This window comes from Diadema antillarum, unplaced genomic scaffold (genome assembly GCF_040938485.1).
Source record: "Diadema antillarum isolate AM-2024a unplaced genomic scaffold, OU_Dant_1.0 seq00000497_RagTag, whole genome shotgun sequence".
Lineage (NCBI taxonomy): Eukaryota > Metazoa > Echinodermata > Echinoidea > Diadematoida > Diadematidae > Diadema > Diadema antillarum.
The window spans coordinates 51,688-71,716 of record NW_027271456.1 but is presented as its reverse complement, the minus strand read 5'-3'; the positions used below and the strand labels follow the sequence as shown (position 1 = coordinate 71,716).

The 20,029-nt window shown below is 38.0% G+C and overlaps 1 protein-coding gene across 2 annotated transcripts; it reads left to right on the top strand.

The window, feature by feature from the left end:
* Window positions 1-26: 26 nt before the first annotated feature.
* On the top strand, window positions 27-19,739 carry LOC139733816 (calumenin-like). 2 transcript variants are annotated; one of them, XM_071644621.1, is made up of 6 exons: window positions 27-462; window positions 7,191-7,272; window positions 11,177-11,297; window positions 13,631-13,870; window positions 15,506-15,717; window positions 19,520-19,739. In XM_071644621.1, the coding sequence occupies exons 1-6, from the start codon at window positions 236-238 to the stop codon at window positions 19,622-19,624; spliced, it is 987 nt and encodes a 328-aa protein (XP_071500722.1). In that variant the 5' UTR covers window positions 27-235; the 3' UTR covers window positions 19,625-19,739. The 2 variants fall into 2 exon arrangements, with proteins under 2 accessions (XP_071500722.1, XP_071500723.1); XM_071644622.1 differs by lacking the exon at window positions 11,177-11,297 and adding an exon at window positions 10,166-10,277.
* Window positions 19,740-20,029: the final 290 nt, after the last annotated feature.

Genomic DNA, 20,029 nt, shown 5'->3' with positions numbered 1-20,029 from the left:
GGAAGTATTTCCGGTCGGAAAGGTTGCAGACACGTCACGATCGAGTCTGCTCCACGTCAGCGTAAACGTCTGGTTAAAAACTGGGCAATAACACTCCAATTTCCATCAAACTGTCTCCATTCTGTATGCCGATCTCGTGGGATAGATTGTGAAACCTGTCCAGTGTTGTTTGCCTGCGACGTTACCCTCCTGCCAAATATTTACTCAGTATATCTCAACAAATATTCCGTCCACGATGAAAAGCTCGGTGATTGTGTGCCTGTTCCTGACGCTGCTGATCGCCGTAACTATGGCGAAGCCAGCGGACAAGAGCCGTGTGAAGGAAGAGGCTAAATTGAGCGACGAGGAACACTACGGGCAAGACGAGCACAACCCAGACTATGATCATGATGCATTCCTGGGCCATGAAGAAGCGAAGACTTTCGACAATCTCAGCCCGGAAGAAAGCATGGAAAGACTAGGGTAAGCAAACGTCTTCTTTCGCTTTCAAAGTACAAAAATTTAAACCATCAGGACCTAGAACTAGAAGCAATCTACATGATACATCGCGATCGATTGACATTGACATTGAGGAGTTTGGGGGTCATGTCGCCACAAATACACGACCTCAAAATGACCAGCACTTGCAATTAGCAATTAACACGGCAAGCAATAGCCTTCCACTATTATCACGATTATGCCGTAGATCTAGTTTCTAGTGATTCTACACTGTTAGAATCCACATGCACCGATGATGTTCACGTGCTGACTGCTGGTACTGAAACCACACTAACCACACTAGGCTACTTTGATGCCAGGCGATGCCATAATTCTATTCAATGCTAACACACAACTTGCAAAAGAACTCATGGGGCCATGGGATGGGGCTGGGGTCCATGTAACTGCGACCAGCCCCAACACGCAGTGTTGGGGCTGCGCATTGTAGCAGACATAATCATGACAGGCGAAGTATAGCGCCTAAAAATCAATATGAAATCGCAAAAATTCTGCAATATGAAGACTTACAGGTGAAGATGTAATGTTGAAGACTGACTGCGTTCAACTTTTGGTTCTGACAATAGTCCCTTTCTGCTCGGTTTGATGAGTTAAATGCGACTCGGTCGAGAAGAACTCGGGAGAACTACATCTTATACAGTCAACGGATTTGAGATTTGTGCGCATGCGCTGGCCGTCAAGTCGTGTAGCTTTGTGGCAAGGCCTTATCATACTGTTGGCAAACCCTCTCGCTGTATATTGCGTTGCTTTCTGGGTGGGTGCGCGCGCGCAGGCCTTGTCAGAAGGCTAAACGCATTGCGACTCCGCCAGCACATGAATATTTACGTGCGCAGTGTACTGCATACTGATTTCGAAAATGGTGAATGGGATGGGGAGCTAGGACTACGGACCCGTATATGGCCGTGAAAAAAACGTTTTTTCAAGATCATTGGACCAGTGTGAACAAGAACAAGGTGAACGAAGGGTATTAATTAGATAAGAATCTTATGTATACTATAAAAGTACGTTTTTTCCTCGTGATATTCGAAACTTACGGAGGTGCGAAAATCTGTGACAGACAGTGTATGTTTTTCAAGCTTACCGATATAGCACTCTATTGACTCAGGACGCTCCCACAGTGTGTAACTGTATACGGAGCGTCCCGGGGTTAGGGTCCATGGGGCTGATACTGTGTGTGAATCAGATCAGTGTGCCCGTCATGGTACTGATAAGGAACATTGCGGTATAATACTATGCGTCGGTATGTACACAACTAGCTGTAGATCTACTGTTCTAGTTCTGTGAGTGTGTTTATGCTCAATTTTCAAAGGCAGAATCAGCGTTTTGAAACGCTGATTCAAAGCACTGCCACTGGTTCAAAACGCCATTCACAGGAGCACTGTTTTTATGTTCACTTTCTTCGAGCCTTGGAAAGAGCATTTGCGAATCTTGCTTTGCTGACCTCAGCAGAGTCAGGTCAAATTGGGGCGCGCGCTTTTTTGAAAGTTCTGGCCTGAGTGTGTGTTTTGTTCATGCATGTCTAATAAAATCTTGATTGCTTTACTAATACACACGTACCTGAACTGTAGACAATGATAGAAAATACGAGTATGTACTTCATCTACAAATTGGTGACAAAATCGGAATGTATGATATAATAGTGAGCTCTTCATGCATTAACTCTGTCACCATGTACAGTAGTAATGTACCAACAGGGAGCTCGAGGGATCAGCACTTGCAGCACAGTACAAGGTCGGCTGGCCTGGCGCGCGAATTTCAAGTGAACCGGAAAGGCGATGGAGACGACGTAATTTAAACGTGTTCGTGATGTGAGTTGCGTTTATGCTTCCCCTCGAACAGCGTTTCTGTACGAACGCTGATCGTAAATGCACTATTTTGTGCGTTTTGAAACAACGTTTTGAAACGGCGTTACATCAAAATAAGCAAGGACGCAATCGCGTTTTGAACTATTAAACGCGTACCAAAACACCGATTCTAGCCCGAAAAGGGGAAGCATAAACATGGCCTATGCGTATTGCATTAGTATGCCTACTAAGTGGGTCAATCCACGTCAAATCATCCAATTTTCAGAAAAGTTGTCACCCGACCCCCTCCGATTTTCTTTAAAATCGCACCAAATGTTCCCCAAAGTGTCTGACGGAAAATCCCAAAATATTTTGCCCCAAGGTCAATTGGTTGCTAAGATACAGCCTCACATAGCAACCAATGCGCATTCCAAAATATTAGTTAAAAGAAAATTATGCATTTTTGATTGATTGTGGTAGCATGGATATTTATGCAAAAGTGTTCATTATCTGGAAATTGAGAGAACTTTATAGTCTTTGCAAGAAAAACTGACTATGACGCGAAATTGACTTTTCATTAACGTGCACGAGGTCACCGAAAATGGTGTTAAATGTTAATTTCGAAAATTTTAATGCATATTTAGAGGCTAATATCTTCCACATTTCATCACCTTAGGTTCTAAAATATTATGCTGTTGAAGGCTTTGACTTGCTCAGTAATTCTGAAAAAAATCAGCGGATTCGTGCCCACAGATTTTACGGAGAGCGCCCTCAAAGTTGACAAAAATGAGAAATGTGCCAAATTCAAGGTCACGGATCACCCTTCGTCCCACCTAGGAATGGCATCAATATTTGTGTATTGATAGACATTTACCTATATTATCTTGGGTTACCAAAGAAATTTTGCTACCGAAATGTTCAATGGTAAATTTACCCCACTGAAAATGGTCGTAAACGGCCAAATTCCCATGAAATATCACATATTGGGTTTAGAGGACGTTTCAAATGTCCATGCTTTCAAGATGAAAAGCCCTAGCCCTGTGATATTTGCTGTAGGGGTAGTCTGTTATACATATTTTAGTAATATATACCACAAAACACTTTTATTACATAATAATGACCTTGAAATTTAACCCAAAATTTGATAAAAACAATTAGTCGCTCCATTTTCCTCATTGCACTGCATGTAATATGTGTTTTGAAAGACTTTTCACAGAGCAATATTTCAAGAATTATAAAGGCTGACAGCCTACCATAATAAGGTTCTAAACTATTTGTGCTCTTCTTTCAGATTTAGTGTCAATTTGATCATGAATTTTATACCCTTGACCTTGAAGTGCTTCTAAAAATAGCTGTAAATTTGTTAACTACAAATTACACACACGAGAGGTGTTTTATGGCATAACATACTAGTGATTCTTTCACAAACACAAAAGTTTTTATGGTGTAAATGTTATATACTAGACTAAATCTATAGGTTCTTGCAAGATATGTTACAATTAATTACTTTGTTCTGACAATGACCCTGAATTTATGACCTTCAAAATCAGGAGTAATGCCTATTCCTGCCCATGAAGACCTGTATTTAAGTACATAATGATAGTTGATATTATGGACATTGCGCCCAACACATCAGATTCTTATTCTAGCCTGTGAAACGCACATTAAAAGCACTGAGAATTTTCTTTTTTGGGGGATTTGTTCTGTAACTTATGGCAACTTCCAAAATCATTTCCATTCTTATGTATTTTCTTGTTTTTGGAAAATTTGTTATGTATTTCTTTGTTTTTTATTTTCTGCAGCATTTGTGGGTTTTTTTTATTGGAAATTGTCATAGCCCACTTTATCTACCATAATTTGAATAGAATTAATCAATCAAAGTGATAGGTAGTAAAAATGGTCAAGTTTTTATGAGTTTCACCACGAAGCACTGTTTTCCATAGGAAATGCACACAAAATCACAAAATATTACTGTCCTCTTTTGCGATCGAAATTGAGGGTCATTGTCAGAACAAAGTTATTTATTGTAACATACTTGCAAGCACATATAGATTAATTCCAGTTTATAATTTTTACACCATAAAAACTTTTGTGTTTGTGAAAGAATCACAAGTATATCATGCCATAAAAATACCTGTCATGTGTGTAATTTGTAGTAAGCAAATTTACAGCTATTTTTAGAAGCACTTCAAGGTCAAGGGTATAACATTCATGATCAAATTGTTACTAAATCTGAAAGAAGAGCACAAATCGTCGGGTGCCCGTGCATTGGCCGCTAACGCAATACAAATTGTATTGCATTAGCGGCCAATGCACGGGCACCCGACGAAATAGTCTAGAACCTTAATATGGTAGGCTGTCAGCTTTCATAATTCGAGAAATTTTGATCTGTGAAAAGTCTTTCAAAACACATTATTACATGCAGTGCAATGAGGAAAATGGAGCAACTAATTGTTTTTATCAAATTTTGGGTTAAATTTCAAGGTCATTATTATGTAATAAAAGTGTTTTGTGGTATATATTACTAAAATATGTGTAACAGACTACCCCTACAGCAAATATCACAGGGCTAGGGCTTTTCATCTTGAAAGCATGGACATTTAAAACGTCCTCTAAACCCAAAATGTGATATTTCATGGGAATTTGGCCGTTTACGACCATTTTCAGTGGGGTAAATATACCATTGAACATTTCGGTAGCAAAATTTCTTTGGTAACCCAAGATAATATAGGTAAATGTCTATCAATACACAAAAATTGATGCCATTCCAAGGTGGGACGAAAGGTGATCTGTGACCTTGAATTTGGCACATTTTTCATTTTTGTCAACTTTGAGGGCGCTCTCCGTAAAAACTGTGGGCACGAATCCGCTGATTTTTTTCAGAATTACTGAGCAAGTCAAAGCCTTCAACAGCATAATATTTTAGAACCTAAGGTGATGAAATGTGGAAGATATTAGCCTCTAAATATGCATTAAAATTTTCGAAATTAACATTTAACACCATTTTCGGTGACCTCGTGCACGTTAATGAAAAGTCAATTTCCCGTCACAGTCAGTTTTTCTTGCAAAGACTATAAAGTTCTCTCAATTTCCAGATAATGAACACTTTTGCATAAATATCCATGCTACCACAATCAATCAAAAATGCATAATTTTCTTTTAACTAATATTTTGGAATGCGCATTGGTTGCTATGTGAGGCTGTATCTTAGCAACCAATTGACCTTGGGGCAAAATATTTTGGGATTTTCCGTCAGACACTTTGGGGAACATTTGGTGCGATTTTAAAGAAAATCGGAGGGGGTCGGGTGACAAGCACTGGATGATTTGACATGGATTGACCCAATTAGGATTGATTGCTCAAGACAGTCAAGACTCGAACTCAAAAGTAAATAGGCCTAATTTAATTTAAACTTTTATATAGACCTATGACTAGAAATATATGTAAAACAAAGGCATTGCGCAATGCAGCGCAGCACCTCTGCTGGGTCTGATAAATGAGGCTCTGGACAATAGTTCTGTGACTCGAGTGTGACTATGGTGATCGTATCGTATTGGATGCAGAGATTCAGAAAGGAAGAGATTAGGCCTGTCGGTGTCTGTAGCTGTACTACGAGTACAATGTTGGTTAATGCTTGCAGCTACAACAGGAACTTGTGTTAACATGTCTGTAGTATCAGCTTTTGAGATACTCCTTGTTACTATACACAGCCCTGGCCTGTCGCTGTACAGAAGTCGCCATGCTGATGGCGTCTGGTCGGGCTATACTCTGTGATGTTTTTATCAATGACCTAACCTTTGTGGTCATGGCTTGAAATTATGAAAATCTTGCCATGAATATTGTGAGCTTCATGTGTATACAAGAGTAACACATGTAGAAATGTTCAGCCGAAATTAGGCAGCAACTGATGTGAACTGTTTTTTTTCTCTCCTTGTCACTCTGACTGAAGGAGAGAACTTCAAAACAAATACACACGTAGGAACCCTCAAAATGGAAAAAGATAGATTCGTCCCACTAATTAGAGTATTCAGACGTTAGAGCTAAAGTCAGTGTTCTGTGACATGTCTGCTGTCCTTTATTGAAAATGTTAGGAATTTGTTTGTTAGATGGAAATAAACTAGTATAGTTGTGATTCATTGTGCCTGATGCACTTGAGTAAAACTACTGTAGTAAGGACCTACTTGATGGAAACCCATGGATTGCCCTAATTTTGCCATTAATAATTAAAATTGTAATGATGTAGATTGCTTTTATGCTTTATGCAGAAATAGTACATGTTTGGTTGAAGTTTACGGGTATGGCAGCGTATGGCAGGTGCCTTTTAATACTCATGAACCATTAAGGAGTGCAGGACAGAATTTCCAGTACATGTATTTGAATGTTGGACATTGCCCTTCATTTGTGTGTCTGTATAATACTTGGTACTTTGATAAAAAGTACACTGTATATTTGAGTACACCTCCAATTTTTATCTCAATTAAAGGGACTGTACAGTACTGGTTGAGGTGGGGATTCATGTTTTGAACATTCTTATGTGAGAAATTGAGAAACCTTTTATGAAATATGAAAGAGCATGTAATTTTAAGAAGGATTCAATGTTTATTTGATGAAAATTGGTTTTCAAATGGCTGAGATATCCAAAAAAGTGATAATGATAAAAGGCCACAGGCCACAACTTTATTAGGATCTCTTTGTTTCACCTTGTTTTTGGATATCTCAGTCATTTCAAAACCGATTTTCATCAAATAAACTTTTGATACCTTTTAGAATTGCACGCTCTTTGACATCTCATAAAGTGGTTTCTGAATATCTCGCAAAACGTTAAAAGCTAAATCCTCACCTCGACCAGAACTGTACACACCCTTTTATACTTGATTTGTTTATCAAAAAGTGACAAATATTGTTTTGCAGAAAAATTGTGGAAAAGATTGACAAAGACAAGGATGGCTTTGTGACGGAAGAGGAGCTGAAGGAATGGATCATTCATCAGCAGGTAACACTATCTTCTTTCTCTTAAATTTTATTCCAAAGAGCAAGGTTTTTACTTGTGAGACAGACAAGCCATGGAGCTGATATTCAGATGCTAAAAGAAAACAAAATAATTTCATCTATAATGGGTGGGTAAAAGTACATCTTTTTGAAATTCTATAACTTGAAGTCAGAGGATTAATGTCTTAATGGTTCTGAAGCCAGATTTTTTCTTTCAGTTCAGTGTCTTTAAATAACTGTTGAATATGTTACATAGGGCCTAACACTACATGTACTAAGGGAGGTTAAATGTTTGTGTAATATCTTTTTTTTTTTTTTTTACAAGTCCAAGCAAGAAATGAATATGTGGAAATTAAAGAAAAAATTGTGTCACAATACCTGACTGGGAGGCAGAATGATAAAGTTATTAAGAATAATATTCATGTAGGGTAAGGTTTCAAATCATTGCGGGGATGTTGGTGTTAACAGATTGACGGGAATGATATTAAGAGTTTTAGTAAGCCAGTAGTACTTTAAAAAAGTACTGTCATTTGAAACTGTAGATATGTACTATCTTTTGATGAAAAAAGTTTTACATTGAATATGACTGATATTTTAATTCAGTACATATTTATGCAAGCCTTTTAACTCTACTAAAATCCCATAGAAGCATGCACCACACTGACATGGGTCTTTACATGGAGGTCAATACAAGTTGATATCAGCGTTGAGCAAAAAGTGCATGCAAAAGTAACCTTGTCCTCTAATGCATTTTTTGAAAAATAAATTTTTATAAAGGGAATGACTGTTGTCATTGTCAAAATTTGAGATCCATTTTCATGCATATCAGCTTATCAATGCTAAATTTGCAGCAAATGAAGTGAAAGGCTAGAGTTTATTGCATTAAAAAAAATGCCATTTCTTTTTTTCAAAAGGAATTCTCCAAGCTGTCAAAAAGACAAAACCTGCTGCCTTGACTGAGAGATGATAAGAAGCAACTTTCCAACTTTCCAAATTTTATGCCACAATGTGGGTAAAAGGTGTATTGTTTCACTGAAAAAGTTACACTAATATGATCCCATCATAATTTGTATTACAATGAAAGTGGGAGAGTGATCTCATCCGTGAGTTTATTGTACACTCACTGAGATGAATCAGACAGGTCTATGTGGGGAGATGTAAGGAAATGATAGTCATCAAGAAAGTTTTTTCTTTTCTTTTCCCTCTTTTCATAAGTTACGTTCAGACGACAAGCCTTAACCTCGAGGTTAGGAAACCTCAAGGTTAGAGCTTGTAGTTAGGGACCGTGAAGACGCACTCTGGGTTAGCTCACCTCAAGGTTAGCTCCATGTTAAGAGCCACGATAAATCTTATGGTTAGTGCTCTAACCATGAAGGGGGGGGGGGGGGGGGAGTCCACCGTGTGGACACAAAAATCAACGCACTCAAAGGGGCAGGTATTTAACCACGACATCAGTATTAAGATTCGTCTTTTGGACACACGTAGAAGTTAGGAGGCAAGAGCTTAACCTTGTGGTTAGGGCTTGTTGTCTGAACGTAACTATAGTCATCCCTGACATTTCTCAAATGCCCCTACTCGATATCCAGTGAAAATAATTTGAATGGAAGAACTTATTGTGCATTTCTCCCCAATAGATGCATGGAATTATCCTTTAAACCTTGAATTAAAACTGATCATAGGAAGATTTTGAACATATTGAATTTTTAATTCAGTATTTACATTGTAATTTAATTTTGAATTGATTTTGAATTAATTCTTGATTTAACATTATGATCTTTAGCTGCACAGAATTTCCCTCCAAATTGATGTACTTGGTTTGTCAACCAACTGGAATGTTTTTTGCTTTCTATTATTTGCTCTTTTCTCACCGCATGCTGAGCTTTGAGAAACATTTAAACATGAAATGCATTAATGTACACTTGTAGGTCATAGCTAATCCTCTGACATGTCTAATTTACCATACATTGTAGCTCTTGCATTCCACCATGTATTCACACCAATTCACATCAGTATGCTTTGGTTTGTTTCCCCTCAGTATAAAAGGGCTTGCTTTCACCGTCCTTTTTATGATAAAGTTTGTGTCTCCTGAGATGAATTCCTGCATGGCTGCTATTTTTATGTACAGTACAAGGCAAGACTTCCATTATGCAACCCCTGCTATGCGTTATGTTTAAGTAGCATGAATAAGTTTAGGTGGCTTTGGGATTAGGATTAGAATTTTTACTCAGTTTAAGATTAGGGCTAGGGTTAGAGTTAGGGTGACATTGATCTCGGTGTTCTCTAGAGGGAAATGTGGACTTTTGTGCAAGAGTGATATCCAACTTCATAGGCAGCTGTGTGTAGTCTGTCCTTTAAAAAGTAAAATGTCTAGCTGTAAAACGAGGAATTTTCGCGTGCATTTTAATTTCGCGAGCGCCAAGATTCGCGAAATTAAAATTGCACATGAAAGTGGCAGTCCACAAAAATTTCATGCCGCAAAAAAAGCCGTCAGCTCCAATAAGCGAAAAAATTCATGCCGGGAATATATCATGTTTTACAGTATATCATAGGCAATTGCACATATGGTAGTGGGCAATACTCACCAAACAGGCAATATTTCTATATCATTCTGCTTTTGCTGTGCTTTCTATTATAAGGTCCTTCATAAACCCAGTTCTGTTCCCTAAACATTGAAATATTAACAAAACATGGAATCAGATGGCCGAATGGTTAGATTTATACGTATGCAGGCATTCTCCAAAAGAATTGTGAATTCTTTAGAGGAGAAATGCAGGCTTAAAGCCAAAGACTTTTTTGATTTGGGAGGGGGGGGGGGGGGCAGACATGAAAGTAATATTCCTGGTTTGTTATTGTTGCCTTCTCTCATTCTTGTATTATTGTTGTTGTTTTACAAACAGAGCCGATATATTTACGACGATGTTGACAGGCAGTGGAAGGGCCACAATATTGACGGGAACCAGAAAATATCTTGGGACGAATATAATCAGACTACATACAGCGGCCTATCTGGTGAGATTTCTAGGTTTAGTAATAAAAAAAGTTTTGCTTTGCATCTGGTAATGCCATAGAAGGTGAAATTTTGTATTGGTGAGCCCTGCATAGTAGGAACCATTTAAAGTACAACGTAACATGAAATTATTTGTTTCGGGTCTCAGGTAACCACCTGATAAATGGTTTTCATGTGATTAAAAATAATCTGTGAGCGCTGTTGACTCTAGAATGAAAAGTCTGATCATTATTCCTGTCAACAAGCCTGATCATGAGATTGAAACACCATGTCACAGAGTGGTAAACATCAAAGTCATAGATATTATCGAAACATTTTATAAGTTTGTGTTTTGTTTTCATTTTTGCATAAATGTTGCATTATCATTGCTGGCTGACCAATGCTAAATATTGCCTTAGACTGATGCCATACTAACATTTATCACAACTTGATACCAGGGTGTACACTCCTACCATGCTAATATGGCTTGCACGCAGCTCACCTCTCCTCCCATAACACTAAAGCCTGTCATATCAAAACATGTCCCAATCATCTGTGAAGGTGACTTTAATATGGATGTGAAATAATCAATTCAGGAAGCTGTGAAAGGAACCAAAGATGCTTGTCACCCTTTACCAGAATAAAATGTGTGCATAGAAAATTTAGGGTAGCTGAATAATTGTTCCTTACATTTTAGGAGGATGTTTTGATCGTTAGATTTCATAGTCGTACTTACTGATAGTATGTTTGATAGTGTAAGGTGAAGCATTCTACGTCAAATAGAGAAGAAACTTTGGTTCCAAGATACCTGCTTTAGAATTGATTATAAAGCATCTTAAGCTGCTAAGTTTGACACCTAATGGTGCCAAGCTACAGGCAGCGAATTGTATCCCTCCCATGAATTATGTCCCGCCCCTTCCAGCGGCAGGCAATTGACAGGGATGTGGTAGAGCGCTGGAATGTGGTCAACAGCCAGAAAGACGACAAGATTGGATGGAACGAGTACATGCGAGGAACGTACGGTGCAGACGAGCAAGAATTAGGTCAGGACAGAGTGTTTTATGGCTGGAATATTTTCATCTGCAGTGAACCCGACCCCTGCTATACTGAGCACGTTTATCACAAAATGTTGTTACAATGAAGTGAAGGTTTCAGTCCCAAATGTATCATTTAGCTGCCTTGTTCAACTTTATTAAACAAAGTTTTGATTACAATTTGTATCTATACAAAAGACAACTACTGGTCCCAAGGACTGTATTGTTACAGGAGTCACCTGTATGTAGGTAACTCTTATTCACTAATGCACTTGAATCTCCTGCATCCTAGTTGCTCATTACAAATAAGATCACAAGTAGTAAATTAAAAACTTGTAAACTGTAAGGCAGGTGATTAAGCAGCTTGGAATGAATAAGAACAACAAACATTGCACAAGAAAAGTAATCAAGGCTAGAAAACCTATATCAAACTTATCTCACATTAAAGTTTCTTTTAAGATTCTGTTTGTAATAAAAAAGATTCATGTAGGAAAAATAATGAATCCTAAAAGCAAATGCAAGAAATTGGAAATTATTATTTTTTTTCAAACCAATATTTTATTTTTCAGGGTAATTAGGCTGCTGACCCAATCAATTTTATGGGTTTCTACAGAAACTTATATCATGTAGTAATGCAGCTAGTCCAGTGTATTATCAAAGACTGCACTCCTCGACCTACTGTGTAAAACCAAAATGTCTCTGCCAGCTAGACATTTGAGGATGGACTGATTTTGCCTGAGTTACACTCGGGACTCGTCCTCAACAGGCTAAATGACACATTCTATAATTATTATTTTTACCAGTTATATTCTTTCCTCATGACGCTAATAATTTACTGTATCATTTATGAACAGCTTTTGTTCTGGTCAGTGTCGACCCCCCCCCCCCCCCCCAAAAAAAAAAAAAAAAAAAAAAAAAGAAGAAGAAAAAAAAAAAAACCCACACGCACACAAGAACAGACTGTTCATTAATAACACTACACATTGTATACTGTGCATGCTATTTCAATGTCTGAGCCGTATTATTTGTATCATTTATATATGTTCAAATCTCGTCACCTGAGAATGATAGAGGTACAAAATGTACCTCTAAAGCCATAGGCCTGAATTCACAAAGGTGGTACAATTGAAACAATGGTTTAAACCATGGACAATTTGTATAGAGAGCCAAGTGTCTCATGGCCTGTTTAGTTACTTGTTGACGAAATGAAATGATCATTCTGTTAATGAAATAAACATTTCATCAGTGAAATGGTCATTTTGTTGAGGAAATGATCATTTTGTAATGAAACAGGCCATGCGACACTTGGCGCTCCATACAAATTGTCCATGGTTTAAACCATTGTTTCAATTGAACCATCTTTGTGAATTCAGGCCGTAGTGTTTGAGGTACCGTAACACCCTTCTCATTCTCAGCCAATGATCTCATGAGTTCACCCCTTTAGAGGATGAGTCCCGAGTATACTCGGGCAGGTGTCAATGGGAAATGTGTGTTGTAGCACAAATTCAGTCGGTCCTCAACGGGTGAAGGGAGAGGAGACACCCACTGTCTCCATGTTTTCTCCAAAGATTCCTTTCTGAGTTTCAGTTTTGATCTTTGCAGCATTTCTCTCTCAACGTCATTTACAATAAATAATCAATACAGCAGTGCTGCACTCTGGCACTGGTCTGATGGTCCCGACCAGTAGAAGTCACTGTCGGACTGGTAATTTTTTCTGAAATATACCAGTAAAAAATGGAAAAATTGGGTACCTACTGGTCTGACAGATACAAGTGTAGGTGGGACTGGCAGTAGAAATGGATTAGTGTGCAGCTCTGCTCTACAGTTAAAATTCTTTACATTTCACTCCATTTTAAAAAGGGTGTGATCAAAACGACAATGTGTAGTGGAAGTTTAAGTGAAATCTGATATAGAATAAGAAGGCTTTGAATGTTCAAATTTCATGTTTTTATGAAATCAGCAGTCTTGCGATGGATCCCACGTCATTTTAGGCCAATGTGAATAAACTTATGGTATAAGAATGGTATTCCAAGCCTCCCAATCCCTCTCCTCACACACAAACCTCCCCCTCTTAACCACGATCCCGTCCCTTTTCTTATCACAAACTCCTCTCCTTTCCTTTACCACACACAAATCCTTTGTCCCATCATGTCGCAAGCAAGCCCTCCTCCCCCCCCCCCTCAATTTTCACACGTGAACACTGTCCACAAGGCAAAAATACAGAGAAGCAAAGAGATGGAGTTTGACTAGAAGGCTTTTTGCCTCAAAGTGATTGATTCCTATAAAGTTTGTGTTAGATAATGTCACTGATATTCCTGTCACTTTTCCATCCTGTCCTACAGAGGATGAGCTGACCAGGATGAAAGAAAATGACCACATGGACTTCAGCACCATGATCCGTCGGGACAAGAAGCGATGGAAGGTCGCTGACCTTGATCATGACGGTGAGCTGACGTACGAGGAGTTTGTCGGTTTTCTGCATCCTGAAGAAAAGCCACACATGAGAGAAATCGTTGTCGAGGAAACGATGGAAGACATCGACAAAGATGGAGATGGTTTTGTCAACATCGAGGAATACATCGGTGAGGACTGACTTCCTATTTTTACAACTTGTATATTATTCATTGCATGTATTATCTCTTTATAAGAAAACAAACACACACACACACACCAAGATGGCTCTGTCAGTACCTTTTACTGTGACAAAATAATTCAATTGCCAGAATGTTTAAATTCTGACCAACAAAGTCAAAAATAGAAAACTTGTATCTAGGCAGTATTCAGAAAGGCATGAGAAAACACACAAACAAGTTGATGGCACTATTGGACTTTCCCGATGTATTAAGTGTTTATTCATGTCCAAATCACAGCACAATATGTGACCGTGCACCTCAAAACGAACATAAAGTCGCACACACTGATTTTGCGTGAGGACTGAAAATAAGTGAAATTGTTCAACCTAGCCGAACTTGACTTGTTCATATTTTCTGAAAGAGCGGGTCTTCTTTTACATTATGCTAAAAGTTGGTATCATATAACGGGCAGGAAAGTGTGTTTTTGTAGCAGTTTATCTCGAATACTTTTGGTAGAATATTGTGATTAGGTGTGGCTTTAGAATCCCTTTTTCATTTCTGAAAAACCTTGTCCACACTCTTCACTTTCAATTCTAATAACTTTTAAAAGGATAGTGCTACTGCTTTGAAAGTTGGCATTAATTATGGACAGAATGTGTTAATGAGGCATGCCTAATTTCAGTTTAATCTGATAATCCCTTCATTGTTGCTACTCTGGTGGTTTACTTCATGTTTTTTTGTCCCATTCATCGTACAGCAGGCACGGCTCGGTAAAGATTAAGAGCTTGAATAGACACTGTACTTCAGAGCCTCTTTCCTCAGTTCACACTTTTCCTGAGTTTGTGCTTTCTTTCCAATATTTAGATAGGTTAGGAGAGTCCGTTTGATTTGAGTTATACATCATTTTAAAGCTTAAAGTCTGCTCTTTCAGAATATGGTCTTAGCTAAAAATTCATGTCTGGCGACTTTTTGTTTGTTTTGAGGTGCAGGGTCACATATGATACAATATAACGAGTAAAACTAATTTCCACGTGTAAGAGAGTCTTGACAACCTGTTTAATAGAGTAGGCACGTTTTAGTCTTCACCCTGTTTTTAGAATTAGGTTAAAGTCTGCACAAATCTTCAATACAGCTTTACATGGCTAACCACTGGAATCTTTGTGGCAATGTCAATGTAGGTGTTGATGTGAAGTATTTGTATGTATAGTAATAGAAGGAGGTGAAGTATTTTGAGGTGTGAACTTTCCTCCAATTGTCTCCCTCCACAAATGAAATTCATATGAACGCAACTGCTGACCCAGATGTGTAACTTAACACACATGACAGGATCTTGGAAAAAAAGAAACCACAGCACTGGAACCTGTTATCCACTGCTTTGCCAACAGTGACACAACCACCAGGCTATTCCTGGTTGCCGGCAGTGACATGATAAATTCGAAACAAATACCCAAGATCTGAAATTTTTACATTTTTATGTCTGTTAGTAGTTCAAGATGCATGATGCATCAATGAAAGCAAGAGAATATTCTATTGCTCCCATTATTTTTTTTTTTTGTAAGATTATTTTTAGCCACTTTTATCCAAGCTGTCATCTCACAGAAGCCTAGTTTTTATTTCCCTTCTTTTCTATTGGATACATGGCAGGTGACATGTGGCCCAAGAGTGAACGTGAGAAAGATGGCGCCGTCGAGCCAGACTGGGTGGTCAGTGAAAGGGAACAGTTCTTTGCATTCCGAGACAAAGATGGTGACCGTAAGATGGACAAAGAGGAGATTGGTCAGTGGATTCTACCAGAAGACTACGACCATTCAGAGGCTGAAGCTAAGCATCTTATATATGAATCGGACACAGACAAGGCAAGATTTGAGATCACCCACTTTAAAAGTCTGACACCTGGGCCCTGTTTCATAAAGCTGTTCTTAAAGGACAAGTTCACCTTCATAAACATAAGGATTGAGAGAATGTAGCAATATTAGTAGAACACATCATTGAAAGTTTGAGGAAAATCGGACAATCCGTTCAAAAGTTATGAATTTTTGAAGTTTTTGTGCAGTAACCGCTGGATGAGAAGACTACTGCAGTGTGTGAAAAACTTAGATGTCACATGCGTACAACAATATAAGGAAAATATAAAGAGAATTTCACAAAATTTCATCTTATGAAAAAAGTACACATTCCCCCGACTCGTTACCGACAAATGTTATGGGTAATATTATTCCCCCTGCCTTTAGAAAGAGGCAAGTCAAATGCTCTTTTATTATGCGAAAAAAGTGAAAATATGTTGAATTTTATTTTTATTTTCTTTATACTGTTGTACGCATATGACTCACAAGCTGTAGTAGTCTCCTCAGCCAGCGGTTCCAACACAAAAATTTTAAAAATTCATAACTTTTGCATCGATTGTCCAATTTTCCTCAAACTTTCACAGATGTGTTCTACTAATATTGTTGCATTCTCTCAATCCTTATGTTTATGAAGGTGAACTTGTCCTTTAAAGTTGTGAATGACTTAAGAACAACCGGTGATCAGTTTTTGTGCTGAATCATGAAAATTATGTTAAGTATAGCACGACAGAAGTGATCACCAATCATTTGTAAGTTGTTCATTAATTTAATCACAGCTTTATGAAACACCCCCCAGGGCCCTGTTTTATGAAGAGTTAACCCGTCGGGGACGAGTCCCGAGTATACTCGAGCAAGCGTCTTTGCGAAATACATGTTGTAGCAAAATCAAACCATCCTCAACAGGTTAAAATTGATTTTAAAGTTGATTTCTATCATAAGTCTATGGCAGCCTGTGTGTTAAGGGAATTTAAAATCGATTATTTGTTTTGATAAAACAGGGCACTGGAAGGGATACAAACACCTCAATAGTCCACTTTATACTAAAATTGTTTGGAAATCTGCTGTGCAGTGATCCAATGTGTGTGGTGCACTTTACCTGCCAGAGAAGCTAATATTGTCGAATTGCGTAAAATAACCTTAGTCTATAGATGCATACAATGTATTTACATTACCAGAACCACATACCAACTTCTTTTGAAATCAGGTTTTGTTTTTGTTTTTGTTTTTGTTTTTTTTTCCAAATGGTGAAAAGTGTGAAGCTTGAAATTCTTACAATAGAGTTTTAAAATGATGTATAACTCAACTGAAATGGACTTCCCTAACCAACCTAAATACTAGAAAGAAAGCACACACTCTGTTAAAGTGTGAACTGAGAAAAGAGGCTCTGAAGTATAGGGTCTATTCAAGCGCTTAATTTTTATGAAGCCGTGCTAGCTGTGCAATGAAAGGGACAAAACACAGGATGTAAACCACTGGACCAACAACAATGAAGGGATATCAGATTAAAGCTGAAATCAAGCATGTTCAATCAACACAATGGCTCGAATTCACAAAGGTGGTACAAATGAAACCTTGGTTTAAACCATGGACAAAAACCATGGAGCGCCAAGTTTTGCATGGAATATTTCGTTATGAAATCAGTCATTTCATCGATGAAATGATTATTTTGCAACGAAATGACAACATTTTGTAACTAAATGAACATTTCGTCCACGAAATGATAATTTCGTTAACGAAGCGGTCATTTTGTAAATGAAATGACCAATTCCGTAACGAAATATTCTGTGCGACACTTGGCGCTCCATGGTTTTTGTCCATGGTTTAAACCATGGTTTCATTTGTACCACCTTCGTGAATTCGGGCCATTCTGTCTATGATTAATGCCAACTTTCAAAGTAGTAGAGTTATCCTTTCAAAAGTTATTAGACTTGAAAGTGAAGAGTGTGTAAAGGATTTCAAGAAATGAAAAGGGGACTCTAAGACATACCTGATCATTTTCTTCTCTCCCTAAAAAGGGTTGTAGAAACACTGCTGAAATCACGCTTTCCCATTCATGTTATGATCCCAAACTAAAGAATAATATAGAAGATGGATAGCTTTTTCAGAAAATATGAAAAACTCAAGATTGACTCTGTTGACCCATTTCACCTTTTTTGAGTCCTCACATAAAGTCAAGGGGTGTGACTGTTTGTTCGTTTTGTGATGCACGGTCACAATTTGTAGTGCTCACTTATCAGCTCTAGTTTCAGCTATGCAGTTTTATTTCAATTGGGTCAGAAAGGTTGAGGAAAATGAACATTTATAGAATTGTAGAGTTTAGTTAAAAGCCAAAATATCATTTTAGGAAAAGAGTACAAATGAATAGCGAGAAATGATCAGAATGGTGAAGCTAAAGGTTAAAGGTTAACCCTAACTTACCTGGGCTATTTAGCAAGCTTGAATTCCTGGGAGGGGGGGGGGGCATTATGGCCCCCCCTTCAGATCTCGGCCGTTGATCGCGCGATCGCTGTTAAATTTTGCATGAACATAAAGCCGGATGTAATCTACACGACTGTTCAGTTAAATTTTCAAAAAATTTTCATTTTCTATTTTAAATTAATTAATTATGCAAATATATGCAAAAAACCTCATTTTCGTCTGTAATTGGCTTATAAAAGCTTATGGAATGCTGATTTTTGGTGTAAATATTCCTAGTGACATTCTGAACATTTGTGCGTAAAAAAAATTCAGTATCAAAATTAATTTCTTATGTTTTTTATTGTTTTATCATTTTTTAATGTATTTCTTTGTTTTTTTGAACTTTTGTTTTTGTTGTTTTTTTCAGCAGAATTTGTCATACACATCTTTAGAAGCATAATGATACTAAAATAAATTTATTTCAGCCATTGAAATTAAAGATATGAATTTTTATATAAATTAATTGAAAAAACACAATTTGTATTGACTTTGTACACAAAATCACGTTTTTGAGCAATTTTGGGTTAACGAAAATTTTTTGAAGGGGCGTGGCTTCGGAACGGTATGCCCGGGCGCGACAAATCTGGTCTCAAAAGTTGCGTGAGACTTAAAAGTAAAAAGTCAGCGAGCGGCGCGGTCAAAAAATTTTGCACGGCGGAATGGTCGCGGAATTCGTCGAGGGGGGGGGGCCATTACGAGTTAAGATTTGGTAGGAAATGTGACTTTTTGTCTATTGATGTGGGGTTAAAAATCAATCTGTGTCATGTAGTCAAGATTACTGAACAGCATCAACATTTAACCCATTGAGGAAGAGTCCCGAGTACTGTAAAACGAGAAATGTTCGCGTGCATTTCAATTTCGCGAATTTCGCGAGCGCCAAGATTCGCGAAATTAAAATGCACGCGAAATTTCTTATCTACACTGTATGCATTGAACGCAAGAGGCAATTCGCGAAAATTTCTTGCCACGAAAAAGGCCGTCGGCGCCAATTCGCGAAAATTTCGTGCCGCGAATATATCATGTTTTACAGTATACTCGGGCAAGTATCCATGGAAAATGCGTGCTGTAGCAAAATCAAACCGTCCTCAACGGGTTAAAAGCCATGTATACACATACATTGTACACTGTAGGACATACTAGTGAGAGAGGAAGTGATTGCATGAGAAGTTGATGCTTTCTGCTTGACTATACAGCATCCAATTGGTCCTTTCTAGTGTTTTGTTTTTCCTTTTTAGAAAATGCAAGCCAAAGTCAACGGAACCCTTTCTTTTGTTGTTATTGTTGCTTTATGTGGTTTGCTAACATACTTTTCTTGGTCTTTTTTTTTCTTATCTCCATTCTGCCTGACTCATCACAGGATGGCCAGCTAACCAAGGCTGAAATTCTTGCCAAGTATGACCTCTTTGTTGGCAGCCAAGCAACAGACTTTGGAGAAGCTCTGACAAGACATGACGAGTTTTAGACGCCATTTATTGCCTTTGAAGATAGACAAACATTCTATGCAGTAGACTGATTGGAATGATCCACCACAGCAGAAGAGTGTGATTGTCATCGTCGTCATCATCATCATCATCATCATCATCGTTGCATCTCAAGATACTCAACGTTCAGCTGTTTTTTGGAAGGTGATGGTCAGTATGGCAGCTGTATGTCCTTTCCTTGATTAGAATTTGTCACACAACAGAAACCATTGACTAATATGTCACATGGCTGTAGATACCATTAGTCCAAGTGGAGTACCACTCACTTCTTTGTGCTCAAATGGAGTACTCCAAGCATGTATAAACAACTCAAAGTTGATTTAAATTCTGTCAGATGTGAGTGAGAGTCACAATGTGTGTTCCTTTAACATTGGAGAATGCAGAGA

What these genes read in the sequence shown, in the direction of transcription:
- LOC139733816 (XM_071644621.1), top strand. Translation starts at nt 236, where the DNA reads ATGAAAAGCTCGGTGATTGTGTGCCTGTTCCTGACGCTGCTGATCGCC. An exon ending in GAAAGCATGGAAAGACTAGG is followed by an intron (nt 463 to 7,190) that starts GTAAGCAAACGT and finishes ATTGTTTTGCAG; the next exon opens with AAAAATTGTGGAAAAGATTG. An exon ending in ATGAATCGGACACAGACAAG is followed by an intron (nt 15,718 to 19,519) that starts GCAAGATTTGAG and finishes GACTCATCACAG; the next exon opens with GATGGCCAGCTAACCAAGGC.